This window comes from Myxocyprinus asiaticus, chromosome 49 (genome assembly GCF_019703515.2).
Source record: "Myxocyprinus asiaticus isolate MX2 ecotype Aquarium Trade chromosome 49, UBuf_Myxa_2, whole genome shotgun sequence".
NCBI lineage: Eukaryota > Metazoa > Chordata > Actinopteri > Cypriniformes > Catostomidae > Myxocyprinus > Myxocyprinus asiaticus.
In genome coordinates this window covers 8,244,024-8,259,775 of record NC_059392.1, presented here as the reverse complement: position 1 = coordinate 8,259,775, position 15,752 = coordinate 8,244,024, and the positions used below count along the sequence as shown (strand labels likewise).

General features: G+C 38.8%; 1 protein-coding gene across 7 annotated transcripts in view; it reads left to right on the top strand.

Moving 5' to 3' along the window:
* LOC127438172 (epidermal growth factor receptor substrate 15-like 1) overlaps positions 1 to 15,752 on the top strand; it is a 57,641-nt gene that overhangs the window by 29,783 nt on the left and 12,106 nt on the right. For 2 of the 7 annotated variants that reach the window (XM_051693526.1, XM_051693527.1), the window contains exons 20-24: positions 2,888 to 3,024; positions 3,116 to 3,176; positions 4,548 to 4,630; positions 4,814 to 4,904; positions 10,939 to 11,097. In XM_051693526.1, coding sequence (XP_051549486.1) covers positions 2,888 to 3,024; positions 3,116 to 3,176; positions 4,548 to 4,630; positions 4,814 to 4,904; positions 10,939 to 11,097 — 531 coding nt within the window. Of the gene's footprint in view, positions 1 to 809; positions 1,589 to 2,887; positions 3,025 to 3,115; positions 3,177 to 4,547; positions 4,631 to 4,813; positions 4,905 to 10,938; positions 11,145 to 15,752 lie in introns of those variants that run through there. The other 5 variants (XM_051693525.1, XM_051693528.1, XR_007896663.1 and 2 more) reach the window with 5 other exon arrangements.

Below are 15,752 nucleotides of genomic sequence, written 5' to 3'. Positions count from 1 at the left end.
TACACATACAGTATCATCCTGCACTGAGGCGCACAGTGCCGGAAATGCATCAGAACGGTCAAAGACGTTTACAATTAAACAATTAAAAATAGCATAGATGGGGGCCTGGGTAGCTCAGTGAGTAAAGACGCTGACTACCACCCCTGGAGTCCTGAGTTCAAATCCAGGGCCTGAGTGACTCCAGCCAGGTCTCCTAAGCAACCAAATTGGCCTGGTTGCTAGGGAGGGTAGAGTCACATGGGGTAGCCTCCTCGTGGTCACTATAATGTGTGGTTCTCGCTCTTGGTGGGGCGTGTGGTGAGTTGTGCGTGAATGCCACGGAAAATAGCATGAAGCCTCCACATGCACTCTGGCTCCACGGTAACACACTCAACAAGCCACGTGATAAGATGCATGGATTGCAGAGTATGTGAGCGGAGCAGCATGATTTTGCCTGGAGCGAGGAACAGGTTTTTAAAAAATCGGAGCGTCATTATTTTCTCTCGCTCCAAGCGCGCTCCACTAATGCTCCATCATGGGCAAAACACCTGTTAACGGACTTTAATGCAATAATTCACCATGTGTTAAGCAGTGTTAAACACTATTGGCATGAAGGAAAGATGGAATTTCTGATATATCCAGAAAGAATGTGATAAAATAAATACTCATTTAAAATCTAGCGGCACTTGGTAATGTTCGACCTCCAGCGTGAAGGTTACTTTCGCTTTCTGTTTTCACGCTCCCTATTATTGAGTTAAGCTTGCAGTAAAGCTTAACTTAACTACATGCTTGTGTCTCGTCTCTTTATTCTTATGTCAACTGGCATATAGTGAAAATTAATGATGGGATGGCGAAGGAGAACACGAGTGGGGAGGTGATTGCCACGATCAAAGGTTTGTTGTGAAATCCTAAAAGACGTGTCCAAAAAACACGATGATAAGCCATTCAAATGTGGAGAGAAAATCTAAAGGTCAGTAATACATATGTCCCCTATTAAATATTTTGAATAATCATATCAACATTCTAATCTAATGCATCTCAATCTTAACTGTAGGCTATTATGTCCCGCATTAATAGAATTGAACTTTTAACGACGTAAAACACCAACTGAACTAATCAACATGTTAATATTGCATAGTTTGACTTTAATCGATTGCCATCTATATTTATTTTAGTGCCGTAGGCTAATTTATGCGTTATACGTTTGCGATGAAGAAGCTCAGCAAATGCGAATAGAGGAAGATTTAAAATCTTAAAAAATTTAACCGCTAGAATTTCTAAAAGTGAACTCTGCATTAGACAAATAGTTTTGACAGTCTTATATAGTTTTGATTAAAAAAAGTATAGAACATTCTGAGAATGTTTTTTTTTTTTTCATTCACAGAATTATAGGGCAAGGTTAATTAAAAGAAGTGCAATAATAGAAAATAATAGGCAATAATTAGGCAATAATACACAGGCCTAATAATGTTTTTTTTTTTGGTAATTTATTAATTATGATTTAATTTAATGTTTTGTTTTTGTTCTGGTAATTTATAAAAAAAATAATAATTTGGTAATTTATATTTTTAATGTAATGTTTTTTTTTTTTTTTTTTTTTTTTTTTTTTTTTTTTGCATCTAGCAATTTATTTAATTAATCAAACCCAGAGAATGCTTCTGATATGTTTCAAAATTAAGCTATAAAAATTATTTAATTTAATCTTGGGCTAATGTTAGTGTTCTAATAAAGCACATTGTAGCTTTTCTTCTAGTATTGTGTATTTATTTTTCATTTAATACACTTTCTGCATGGAAGGTTGTGATATTAAAAAGCATACTGAAATAACTTTACAGTGGAGAGGTAGTTAGGCGCTAATTTAGCCATGGAGCGAACACGGAGTGGGGTTTCTCTAATCCAGGAGCGCGGAGCGAGCACGGAGCGGGAAATGGACAACCCGGAGTGGAGCTGGAGCGGAGTGATTAAAGAATGCTTTGAGTGCGGAGGGGAAATTGTTGCCACTCCACTCCACTAACATACTCTGGTGGATTGACAGTCTCAGATATGGAGGCAACTGAGATTCATCCTCCACCATCCGGATTGAGGCGAGTCACTACACCACCACGAGGACTTAGAGCACATTGGGAATTGGGCATTCCAAATTGGGGAGAAAAGGGGAGAAAAAAAAAATACATGACAAAAAATACATGACAACGTTCAAAGACGTCTGTCTAGTGCATGCTTGTATGTATACAAAAATAATTCAATATAGTCCAGATGGGTCCCCTTTGGTGTTCAGGAATAGTGAGGCCACACTAGGCCTGTCTGTCCTGCTCTCTCTGTGTTTATGAACTAAGCTCCAGTGGGCAGGGCCAAGGGTGCAGTGATGTAAAGGAGGCGTTGATGATGTTTTTTCGCTGTAGAGTCCTGAATTAATGGGCCCCCTAGTGACATATGGAAGTCGTGGAAGTAGAGAAAGAGGCATTTTTTGCAGCTTGGTTTCAATAAATGCTTTTATTGCATTGGGGATTAAGTTTTGAGTTCAGAAATGTACAGTATGTTTTTATAGTAGAATAACCTCTTGCAGTATATGTCAAAATATAAAGGAAAATGTAATTCCTCATGACAAGACCCTTTTAATATAATTCAATTGCAGCCCTTTACGGTTTAATAATCACATATGACCATTTCGCGATTTTTATGTTATTCTGATTAATTGTGTAGTCCGAAAGGATCGTTAAATTAGTCTAATGATGCACTCTCTTGGAAATGTGGCTAAACAAATAGCGCATTAAAATCATTGTTTTTTAATTTTATAAATGCAGCAAAATAGCATGAATATTCAATAGATCGGCCATCCCTACTTTGACATTGTCAGCCTAATTGTTTTTAAGTTTCAACATGTACATTATGCTCCAAACTCTCTCAGATCCCTTTGGTGGAGACCCTTTCAAGGAGACCGACCCATTTAGCACCTCTTCTGAAGATTTCTTTAAGAAGCCCTCCAAGCCAGACCCCTTCAGCAATGCTGATCCTTTTAGTAAAAGTGCCACTCTTCCCTCAAAGGTAGACTGAAAGCCACAATCTACAAACTAAAATTTTAGAAACAAATTGGACTTATGTCATTCTCAACCATCTCCTGTCTTCTGTCTTGTAGAGTCATCAATTCTCAAGCAATGACCCTTTCAGCTCCACCAGCCCCAAACCGAAAGGCCAAGGTACTATTTGCATGTCTCTTGCATTTTGCTGAATCATATCACCCCTACCACTCCCTTTCTTTGAAGATGCTGATCCAGTATATTGAGTGCAACATTCATAAAAAGAACCTGTAAAACTGATCAGGCATCAGCTTTAAAGTCTGAAAATGCCTTGTTTCCCTCTCAAACAACTTTAAGCGACTTGCTTAAGGTGAGTTTACACAACTGAAGCTAGGTGAAACTTTCACACCTCGTGCCCATTAGCGACACTTTTGTGTTTTTCCGAAGACCATTCAGAGTGTTCTGAGAGAATATGTGTGAAGAAGTTGTCGAAAGAGTTCCCATACAAGACATCCGCTCACTCGTGGGGCCTTTGGCAGTCTGAAGGACTTGACATTCCTCTGCTGTTTCACTAAATGGTTAATGCAGAGTCGGTTGCAGCATTGTTTGACATTGTTTGAGGTGATGCCAGGAAATGCTTGATGTGCTTTTTTCTAACCTGTGGGTGTAAAGAAAAAAAAAAAAAACAGTAAGAAAACAAAACTGGTGCTAAGTTTCACATTTTTGGTTTGAATTCTTGAAATGGAGAAATTTACGCTCCTAAATGGTGATTGCTCCAGCCTAGGTCTCCAAGGAACTTGTCTCAGAGCATGTACACCTACTGCTAGGCCACGGTTCCATTAACTGCTTGGCCCCTCACCCCCTTTTTTTTTTTTTTTTTTTTCAATTTGGAATGCCCAATTCCCAGTGCGCTCTAAGTCCTTGTGGTGGTGTAGTGACTCGTCTCAATCCGGGTGGCGGAGGACGAATCTCCGTTGCCTCCGCGTCTGAGGCTGTCAATCTACGCATCTTATCACGTGGCTTGTTGAACGCGTTACCGCGGAGACGTAGCGTGTGTGAAGGCTTCGCGCTATTCTCCGTGGCATCCACACACAACTCATCACGTGCCCCACTGAGAGTGAACCACATTATGGTGACCACGAGGAGGTTACCCCATGTGACTCTACCCTCCCTAGCAACCGGGCCAATTTGGTTGTTTAGGAGACCTGGCTGGAGTCACTCACTACGCCCTGGATTCGAACTCGTGACTCCAGGGGTGGTAGTCAGCGTCTTTACTCGCTGAGCTACCCAGGCCCCCCCTCACCCTTTTTTTTTAAAACAAATTAGTCCTGTTTTTATCTTTCAAAATTTTCTTTCAAATATAGTTCCATAATAGAAATATTATAAATCTCATAATATGTCAAAACTGCACAAACATCTACTCTCATTTGTCATTACATGCAGTTTAGAAGTACATTTGCACTATTACTCTGGTTTATATTATTTTTGTCTACAGTTATTCATTTTGTTCAGAGATGATACCATCCTCATTGTTTTGTGTGCCGATTCCAGATTTCTTTGGTAATTTGGACCCTTTCGGAAGCAATTCATTTGGCAGCAACAGCGGATTTGCCGACTTCAGCCAAATGTCAAAGGTAGTCAACACCTTTTCATCAGTCTCATTTGTGTCTTAAGCATTGTGTGACTTTCTTACACATCTGCAACATGACATTTGTAAGATGTGGTTTTGATTGATGCGCCGCTCATAATTTGCGAAGTTTGTACCTTGCGCCTGATAACGGCACGCCACTTCTCCTTTCTGCTGTGGTTAAATTCAGGGCTTTGTAGATGACCCCTTCTGCCGAAAACAAGACATGCCAGCTCTACCACCCAAGAAAAGCATACCACCTCGGCCTAAACCACCCAGCGGTAAGTATTTCACTTTCATCTATGATCTTAAAGCTCACAAGCAAACAATGACCATTTTCGAAAGCTTTATATACATTTATAACCACATAAGGTGTTTAACTTGACTTTTATATTAAAGTCTCCCAATAAACAAATACTTAAGCTTCACAGTTGTTGTCCCAGGAATCTGTGGCATTAAACAAAATAGAGTCAAAACTACAAGTATAAACAGCCAACATAAAAGTCCATGAGACCATTGTTTGAGTGGATCTTTTTCTTTGTTCTTGGCACTGATGTTTAAGAAGTAAGATCTTCAGAGTACAGAAATAACAGATGTCTTATAAACAACTAATAACAGCTTATAGTTTTAAAAGTAGTGAAAGCATAACAGCTTTATTGAAGAAAGTTGTTGATCTCAGCTCACATGTTCACATAGTAAATACCTTCTAGTAAATGCACAAAGCATGTGAGAACATGGAACTACAGATTAAACAGAAATTGTGATTATCCACAGTGATATCTCGTACATCCTGGTTCTTCCTTCCAATAGATGTCAACAGGAAATTGAGATACAAGGTTGATAATGTAAGCTTGTCTTTTTTTCTAACAAAAAAGTCCAATATTGCTTGATAAAAGACAATTTTCTCATGGAGGACTGGCCAAAATGTTTAATCTCAATCACCTATAAATTACTCAGTCATCACACACCCATCTACACCTGAATGTGAGAGAACTTTGTGATTTGGAACGAACAAAACTTGCACTGTTTCCTCTCTGCAGTCATCAGTTCGAGGAAAAGGCGAATCTGTGCGGCTCACTTTTTTTGCAAGTCTTTTTTTCATCCTAGAAAACAAGGGAGTGCTTTCCTAGTGTAACAGAGGTTCAAAGTTGGGTTATGGAGGTTAAAGAGGGAGTTTTTTTTTTTGGTGAGCTTTGGGTGGTATAGCTAACATGCTTCGATGATCTGCGGTTAGCCTGCACTACCAGCATCATGCACTAATCTACACACCCCACCCCACTTCCTGTGTGTGTGTGTTTACACATACTAGTGGGTACTATGGCCTAGCTGCCACAACTTTTCACACTGAATATTTCACATTTCATGTTTGTACTGCTCTTCCAAAACACATTTTTGAAACTATTGAACCCTGCTGCTTGGATAATAAGTGGCATTAAATTATGTAATTGTCGCAACACATTAGCTTTCAGGTAGTTACTGTATGTGCGTAATAGCAATAGTAAGAGGAGCATGTCGAATTCAAATTAAAAGAAAGATTAAAATAATGCAATAGAAAAGTAATATTCTTTTACAAAGATCACCAGAATAAAAAAACAAACAAAAGTTAGTCATTAGCTTATTGATTTGTTTATACATTGAAAATCATTTATCAAAGTAGATCAAAATAATGCAGAAGACAAGTAATATACTTTTGTAAATTGCGTAAAGTTTTTGTGAGATCTTCAGTGTAAAAACAAAATCCAAACAAAAATGTGTCTGTTAGCTCATAGATTTGATTTAGCATTGATCAAAATAATGCAATAAAAAAGTAATAAAAGTTTGCAAATTGTGTAAAGTTTTGTGTGAAGTTACCACAATAAAACACAGACAAAACCAAATAAAAATTTGTCTGTTAGCTCATAGATTTGTTTTAGCATTAAAAATCATTTATCAAAATAGATAAAAATAACCAATGGAAAAGAAATATACTTTTGCAAATTACGTAAAGTTTTGTATAAGATCAAAATTAAAACAAACAAAACCAAAAACAAATGTGTCTGTTAGATCAAAGATTTGTTTTAGCATTGAAAAGAATTATGCTGTGCTTTATTGAAGAGCACGGCTTATTTGTGACCTATTTCCCTCAGCAGGGTGGAGTTCTTTATTGCGGTATAATATTCCGTTTAGTGACAGAAAGAAACTTATTGCTGGTCTGATATAAATAACAGCCCTATTGAAAATGCGGTTAACACCTTTAGAGAAACCAGCAATCAGTTCAAAGTTCTCACGATTAAGAGAATGCCAGCCTCTGCAAATGGTACAAGGGGAAAAAAATAAGTATGCATAAGCATTTTTTCTATCTGAAGATCCTTGCCAGTTATGTGTGTGTGCAATCATGTTTTCAACTTGCGCAAATTTCTATAATAAGCAGATAGCTTGTGCAAGGATTTATTTTCCTATAAAACAAATGACAGCTTTTGAACCACACTTAGTGCTCTTGTTGGGTGTGTGTTAGAAAGACACAGAGATGTCAGTGTTAGTTTGCGTTAAGAGAGACAGTTACCGCATCCCACAATCTGGAACCACCAGTGGGTTGTTTCGTTGAGCTTGCGGAAGGGATTAAAACAAATGACATCCACACTGATAAATAAATATTTAACTTGTTTTTGGCAAGGGCGGTGTGGCTAAATGGTTAAAGATCTGGGTTGGTAACTGAAAGGTTGCAAGTTTAAACCCCACAAATGAACAATTTAATGAACTTTGACAGAACTCCATTGTGCACATGTTGCACAATTGAGCAGTTGCTTTTGGTAAAAAAAATCTGCTGAATCTGTCTTCAAACTTTTCAGGCCAAGGATAGAAATACAGAGCAGAGACCCTCTTTCTCTGATTAATCGTGATTAAATATTTTAATCGACTGACAGCACTAACTGGTACTTGCATCGCAAAGTCATTTAAATTATCATCATTGTCATAAACATACATTACACTTTAATTTTTCTTAATACATTATATTTTGGAAGGGACAATTAAACTTTTAGCTGAACTTTAGCTTCTTGACTTAAGCTTTGTTGAAGTTAACAACGTAGTATTTTTGTTGAAAAACTTTTTTTCACTTATTTTTACATTTTTGTGCTAAATGACTATTTATTAAATTGGTATCTCACAAATTTTAGATTAGCATCTTTGGGAGGCACATACTTTTTTTATTTATAATTTTTTACTTGATCATTAATAAGGAAAAAAGTACTCTGCTTCATTCTACTGTACTCAAACACCGTTTCCTAACCAGGCACAATGCAACAAGTTTCCACTGACAAGGTATTTATCTATTCAAACTGAACCCGAAAATTCTGTGCACTGCGACACAATCGCAGTCAATAATACATATGCAAATACATACATACATATTTGGTGTTTAATAAACAGTTATATGATAGCCCTTTTCCACCGAAATTGCGATGGTTCTCATGCCGAGCCTGTGCTCTGCTGGTTCACGGCCGGGGCAATCAGGAGCCTATAGTAAACCGGCCGCACTTTTCCACTGATCTGAGAGCTGAACGTTGACGTAACGTTACTGTCTACGTGGTAGTTTCACGTGACTACCTCAAACATAAACAACCATGGCGCATCACAGTGTGTTTGTATACCGCTTTCACTCTTGTTTTTGTTTTTTTTGTTTTTTGGATTTTTCCCCTTTTACTCCCAATTTGGAATGGCCAATTCCCAATGTGCTTTTTTTAAGTCCTCATGGTCATGTAGTGATTCGCCTCAGTCCGTGTGGCAGAGGACAAATCCCAGTTGCCTCCACGTCTGAGATCGTCAACCTGCACATTTGTGGGGCAGTGGTGGCTCAGTGGTTAAGGCTCTGGGTTAGGGGTTCAAGCCCCAGTACTGCCAAGATGCCACTGTTGGGCCCTTGAGCAAGGCCCTTGACCCTATCTGCTCCAGGGGCGCTGTATCATGGCTGACCCTGCACTCTGACCCCAGCTTAGCTGGGATATGTGAAAAAAAAAGAATTTCACTGTATATGTGCAAATGTATAACATGTGATAAATAAATACAATTATTAATAACATCTTATCATGTGGCTTGTTGAGCACATTGCCATGGAGACATAGCACATGTGGAGGCTTCACGCCACCCACCGCAGCATCCACACTCAACTCACCACACGCCCCACCGAGAACTAACCACATTATAGCGATCACAAGGAGTTTACCCCATGTGACTCTACCCTCCCTAGCAACTAGGCCAATTTTGTTGCTTAGGAGACCTGGCTGGAGTCACTCAGCATCGAACTAGCGAACTCCAGGGGTGGTAGCCAGCGTCTTTACCACTGAGCTACCCAGGCCCCTTGGCAGAGATTGCCAGAGACGACATCTATGCTAAAGACAAGTAATGTTATTACATTATATTGTATGAACTATGGCTTAAATTGCTAAGTTCTGTAAACTGTTACAGTGGAATCATTATTAACATTGTTATAGCAGATGGTTGTATTTGGATTTTTGCCATAGCATATAATATTATTGATTGAGAATCCCACCATTTTACTTAACTGATAGCCGTGATCTTCCAAACTTAGTGAGTAGCTGGTCAAAAATCCCCTTACAGAACAAAATATTGCACAAAATAAGATGACAACAGTGTAAGCAAATCTAACAAAGTTGGCAAATATAATAACTTACTGAGATCATCTGCAGAGGACACCTGCGAATCGGAGTTTATCACAATCGTTACTGGCTGAATTCAATGACCTGGTTAATTAGCAGGCTGGTCGGTGTCTGAGTCCAAAACATTGTTGCTTCATCCACTGTCACTTTTGCTTATGTCCTTCTTCTGGTCCCTGTACTCCCTTAAGTGTTTTTCAATTTGTTTATGATTTGGTCAATTATCCTATTGAAGGCGCCATGCATCATTTCGTGCTGTATCTTCATTCTTGTAGAGTATTTTTTTTGCTTAGCAATCTCTCTAGTAAGTTTATCTCAGATCTCTGTAAATACCATATCGCAAGTATCCATCCATCCATCCATCCATTCATCACAATGTTGTATATAGGCCTATACAATAATCAAGGAAATAAAAATAAAAAATTAGATGTCAGACAAATAACTTTCCACTGTAAACAACAGTGCCTTCTTGCCATTTATGTGAAGTTTATTTCTCACGTATTGTCCTCTAATGTTATATTATCAAAATTCATTAAAATTCAGGCGTTGGAGCAATTCAGATGATTTTTATTGGATGGATGGATGTTTGTCCTTTTAACAATGGGATTACTTAAGTGTTTGTGATCAAATTTGTGATAAACTCGCATCACACGAGCCAGTCTCCATCTCTATGTAAAACTGCACCTGTCATAAATGCATGAACACACGTCAACATGATCTTATGTTCCAGTTATAATTATAACTCGTAATAATGATTTACGATTTTGTTCCACATATTTTTGAATTTTCTACGGATGTGCCGCCAGATAGATTCTGAAAAATCATTTACGCGTTCTAGACAAACTTATGCAGGTAAGTTTTCTACTGAGGTGAAAGTTTTGAATTGCAATGTGTTCTTTGTTAATGATTTCTTTCATTTGATTTGCTCATGTCTCTTACATTGTCAGTGAGCATCAGAATATCATCCTTACAGTATGACTTAAACCATGTATTATGCACCACCGACCAAATGGTGAGTTGATTCCTCAAACTCCGGTATTCTCCCTCGCTTTACCACGTCTACAGAGGCAGAATATTTGTATGAATAAACAGAGGCAGAGTTATTTTGCATTATAATAGATTTGCTAGTACACATGACATTTTGAGTGGCACACGCATTCTCTGAACGAGAGCAGGGAGATTTGAGAGTGCCCATCCAGTTTTGAGTGAAAGCAAAGGAAATCCGCATGCGAGCGCAGAGATACATGGCATGACATGCATGTGATCTCATGCCATAAAAGGGCAGAACGCAAAAGTTAACTGTTGTAATGAGTCCTCTCCTCCAAGTCAGAATGCACCCAATGCTCGAGTCCAAGTCCAAATTCGAGTCATGTTCAAGTCCGAGACGTGTCAAGAGTCATCAATATCACGACTTGATTACTACAGCACTGGTGGCTACTCAGCGTGAGACAGCAGAAATGAAACCAAGGGATCGGCAAAATGTCCCATCTCTCATCAGTTGCAATCGTGGTTGCAGCTGGTTAAGATAAAAATAAAGAATTACATAGAAGAGTGCTTGCCGCCTTATGAAATTGCACCTGGTTAAGAAGACACGGTAATGGTTTGGAAAACTGTAATGTCCTTCCTTTGGCCAATAAAAACTTTTATTTCCCAACCTTTACAGGTAAAAGCACTCCAGTAAACGTTCCTGGATCTGAGGATTCAACCAAGACGAGCGATCCCTTCCAGCCCTTCAACGTTGACCCCGTCGACCCTTTTCAGAGTAAAAAGGGGGTGGGAGACCCATTTAGTGGCAAAGACCCGTTTGCTCCATCTGCCCCAAGTAAAGCCTCTAAAGACTCTTCATTGGGTTTTGCAGACTTCAGCTCTGTAAGTTGAGCATAGTGATACTCTTCTCTTGTCCGGTCCACATGTTTCTTTCCAAAAGACGAAATAAAACCATAAAATAACCCCCAAAATTATATTTAGTGATCACCAGTAAGGTTTTCCAGAGCAGACTGCCCCATTAGCTTCTGTTTCACTCAGTCTGTTGCCTTGTGCTGCCTACTCATTTATTTCCTCCATGTCTGCAGTCCATTTCTATGTGATTAACTCTCACCAACGCACAGAAATTCAGGATAATAAGCCCTAATCAACCAGACAGACATCATCTCTTTCTCTCAGTGACTCAAATGCAGTTGTTTGTGGTGCACATGGATATGATGTCATCTTTTGTATTGCTCAGCACTTGCTTGGGCACGTGGTGACTTCAAGTGCCTTCAGCTAAGCTAATGTTGCTTCTTGTTTTTCTTTTGTGACTTGTGAGGTTTTTTATTTTTTAACTTTTATGCAAATGTCTTTTTTTGAGGAATAATATTCAAGTTGCAGTGATATGAATATATCATTACTCAAGGAAATATGTTCACACAAGTTTAACGCTTTGTTTGAACGTGCTTTTAAATCAAGATGAGTTTGCATATTTGATAGTAACAATGTAGTCTCTTGCAAAGGCCTTTGCTAAGCCAAATTTTTAAAAAGGATAAAATTAATACTAATCTGCTATCATTTATCAGATATTTTGCGTTTTACTCGTAATTCTTTATGTGGTTATCTGTATTCATTGTAGAACCGATGTGCACAATGCCAGTATTTTCGCCTCATGGTTGACTCGTGGAACATCTAAATAGCTCCTGAGAGAAACTTTGTGGGCATCATAAAAATTTGTTCATTCGAACAAAGTGTCACTTTTTATAATAGAACCGATGTCAGTATTTTGGCCTCATTATCCTGCAGTGAGGATCGTTTGATTGGCTCCTAAGAGAAACCAACATTTTTGGAGCGTTTCGAAAGTTAGTTAGTTCTTTCGAACAAAGCATCAGTGTTTATAGGACTAACATTATTTTTGTCTCATGATTCTTCTGCATAGATCATCTGAAAGCGTAATTTCGGAAGAGTCCCAAAAGTTTGTTCGTTAGTTCAAAAAAAGTGTCAGGGTCATTATTTTTGCCCTGTGGTCCTTTCGCATAGATCATCTGATTGGCTAAGAGAAACCTATGTTTTGGGAGCGTCACAAAATTTTGTTCGTGTTTATAGTATAATCAGTATTTTCACCTCATGATGCTTTAGGATAGATCATCTGATTGGCTCCTAAGAGAAACCTAAATTTTGAGAGCGTCTTAAACGATGATTAGTCCGTTTGGATTGTTCATTCAAACGAAGCATCAGTGTTTTTTTTTGTATTTTTAGTATAATCATTATTTTCGCCTCATGAGTCTTCAGCATAGATTGTCTGATTGGATCATAAGAAAACACAACAGGGGGCCTGGGTAGCTCAGCGAGTAAAGATGCTGACTAGCACCCCTGAAGTTTGTGAGTTCGAATCCAGGGCATGCTGAGTGACTCCAGCCAGGTGTCCTATGCAACCAAATTGGCCCAGTTGCTACGGAGGGTAGAGTCACATGGGGTAACCTCCTCGTGGTCGCTATAATGTGGTTCGCTCTTGGTGGGGTGCGTGGTGAGTTGTGCGTGGATGCCACAGAGAATAGCATGAAGCCTCCACACGCACTGTGTCTCCGCAGTAACATGCTCAACAAGCCACATGATAAGATGCGCAGGCTGATGGTCTCAGACGTGGAGGCAACTGAGATTCGTCCTCCGCCACCCAGATTGAGGTGTCACTACGCAACCTTTAGTGCATTGGGAATTGGGCATTCCAAATTGGGGAGAAAAAAAAACAACACAACATTATGGGAGAGTCCCACAAGTTTGTTTGTTTGTTCGTTCAAACAAAGAGGCAGTTTTTATAGTATAATCAGTATTTTCGCTTCATGATCCTTCAGCATAGATTGTCTGATTGGATCCTAGGAAAAACCAACATTCCTTGAGAGTCACAAGTTTGTTTGTTTGTTCATTTATTTGTTTGAACAAAGCATCAGCTTTTATAGTATAATCAGTATTTTCGCCTCATGATCCTTCAGCATAGATCGTCTGATTGGATCCTAAAAGAAACCTACTTTTCGGGAGCATCCAGCAAGTTTTTCTGTCTATCGTATGAACAAAGAATCAGTGTTTATAGTATAATCAGTATTTCTGGCTCATGATCATATCTTCTGATTGGCCCCTAAGAGAAAACTAAATTTCGGGAACATCCCAGAGGTTTCTGGGATCATTCGTTCAAACAAAGTGTCTGTGTTTATAGTATAATGAGTATTTTTGCCTCATGATCCTTTAGCATAGATCATGTGATTGGCTTCTAAGAGAAACCAAATTTTCTGGAGTGCCTTGAAAGTTCTTTCGTTTGTTTTGTTCGAACAAGGCGTCAGTATTTATTTTTTTTATTTTTTTTATTTTTTTATCCCATTTTCTCCCCAATTTGGCATGCACAATTCCCAGTGCGCTCTAATTCCTCGTGGTTGCGCAGTAACTTGCCTCGATCTGGGTGGCGGAGGACAAATCTCAGTTGCCTCCGCTTCTGAGAGTCAGCCCGTGCATCTTGTCACGTGGCTTGCTACGCATCACCACACAGACCTAGCGCATGTGGAGGCTCACGCTATTCACCGCATCATCCACGCACAACTAACCACACACCCCACAGAGAGCAAGAACCACCTTATAGCGACCACGAGGAAGGTATCCCACGTGACTGTACCCACCCTTGCAACCGGGCCAATTGGTTGCTTTGGAAGCCTGACTGGAGTCACTCAGAACTCCCTGGATTCGACTCTTTGCTTGCTGAGCTACCCAGGCCAGTCAGTGTTTATAGTATAATCAGTATTTTCACCTCATTATCCTTCAGCATAGATGTTTGGCTCCTTAGAGGAACAAACATTTTGGGTGCCTCCTGAAAGTTTGTTTATTTGTTCGAGCAAAGCTTCAGTGTTTATAGCATAATCTGTATTTTAGCCTAATGATCCTTCAGCATAGATAATCTGATTGGCTCCTAAGAGAAACCTAAATTTCGTAAACGTCCTGAAAGTTTGTTTGTTTGTTCGTTCGAACAAAATGTGAGTGTTTATAGTATATTCAGTATTTTCGACCCATGATCCTTTAGCATATATTATCTAATTGGCTCCTAAGAGAAAATTTGATTTCGGAAGCGTGCCGAAAGTTTGTTTGTTGTTCGTTCGAATAAAGCGCCAGTGTTTGTATTATAATCAGTATTTTTGCCTTATGATCCATTAGCATAGATCATTTGATTGATTCAAAAGTAAAAATTACATTTCAGGAGCGTCCTGAAAGTTCATTTGTATGTTCGTTTGAACCAAGCGTCAGTTTTTATAGTGTAATCAGTATTTTCACCTCATGATTCTTCAGCATAGATTGTCTGATTGGCTCCTAAAAGAAGCCTACATTTTGTGAGCATCCCAAAAATTATTTCTTCTCACTGCTGTGGCTGTCAACAATGTCAAACAACTCAGCACTTTTTAATGGACTCTTTCTCAACCGACGGAGGGTTCTCACCATTCTCTATCAGTCATCAGTTCATTTCAAGAAGTGTGGGCAGCATGTTTTCACACATCTGCCACATGGTCACACTTCCACATGCAGTTAGTGAAACAAGCATTATCAGCGTTCATCTCAACCTTATCTAAACCAATGTATTTTCTGCTCACTTAAATCTTCAGAGCCTCGTGTTTACCCATTCTAAAGCAAGATTGCATGGAAGATTTAGTTGTTTTACAAAAATAATTTCAGTATATTTAAATGCAGAGGAATACACCAGAATGAGGTTGATTAGGGCCGGTCAATTAAATGGGAAGTGTCAGTATCACTACTCTCAGGCTCTCAGGCTGTCGTTTTCTCAGCATGGGTTCAGAGTGCACACCAGTGTTGCCATACTGCAAATCCGCTTGGTTTCTAGAACCATCTTGTTTGATGTAGCATCAACATCATCCACCCTGCCTTCTGTCCATAGTATTGCTGTGCATGACTTGGGTGCAATGGACCTGCTAAACCATCTCTGATTTATCACAAAAATGTTCTGGAAGAATTTCGATGATTGCATTGCATTTGATTTTTATGTTTGACTAAAGCTATCATGACTTCGTAGGTGGTATCTTCGAAAAACAATGATCAAGATGGATTTTTTTTAATTATTTTTTTTTATTTTTTTATTACTACAGGCAAATTTGCAACAATAAGTTTACAAGATTTATTATATCCAAATAATATGTAGTATATTTTGGGGGGTAAAAATTAGTGGTCGACCCATACTGGTTTATCAATGACCGATGCCAATACCGGTATCTAGAGAACAGGATGGCTGATATAAATGCAATCAGATTTTATGCAATATTTACTCAAATTTGCATAATATTGAAAAGAAAAGTGTTGACTATCCATTGACAAATCAATTGGTAGATTTTGGAACTGACACAAGGTTAGTTAACTTCTGTTAATCGACCAAATGAACATGGTTATCGGCAGATGCCAATAATCTAAAAATGGCCAAATATCGGCTGATTGATCGGCCTGGCAGATATATCGGTCTATCACTAG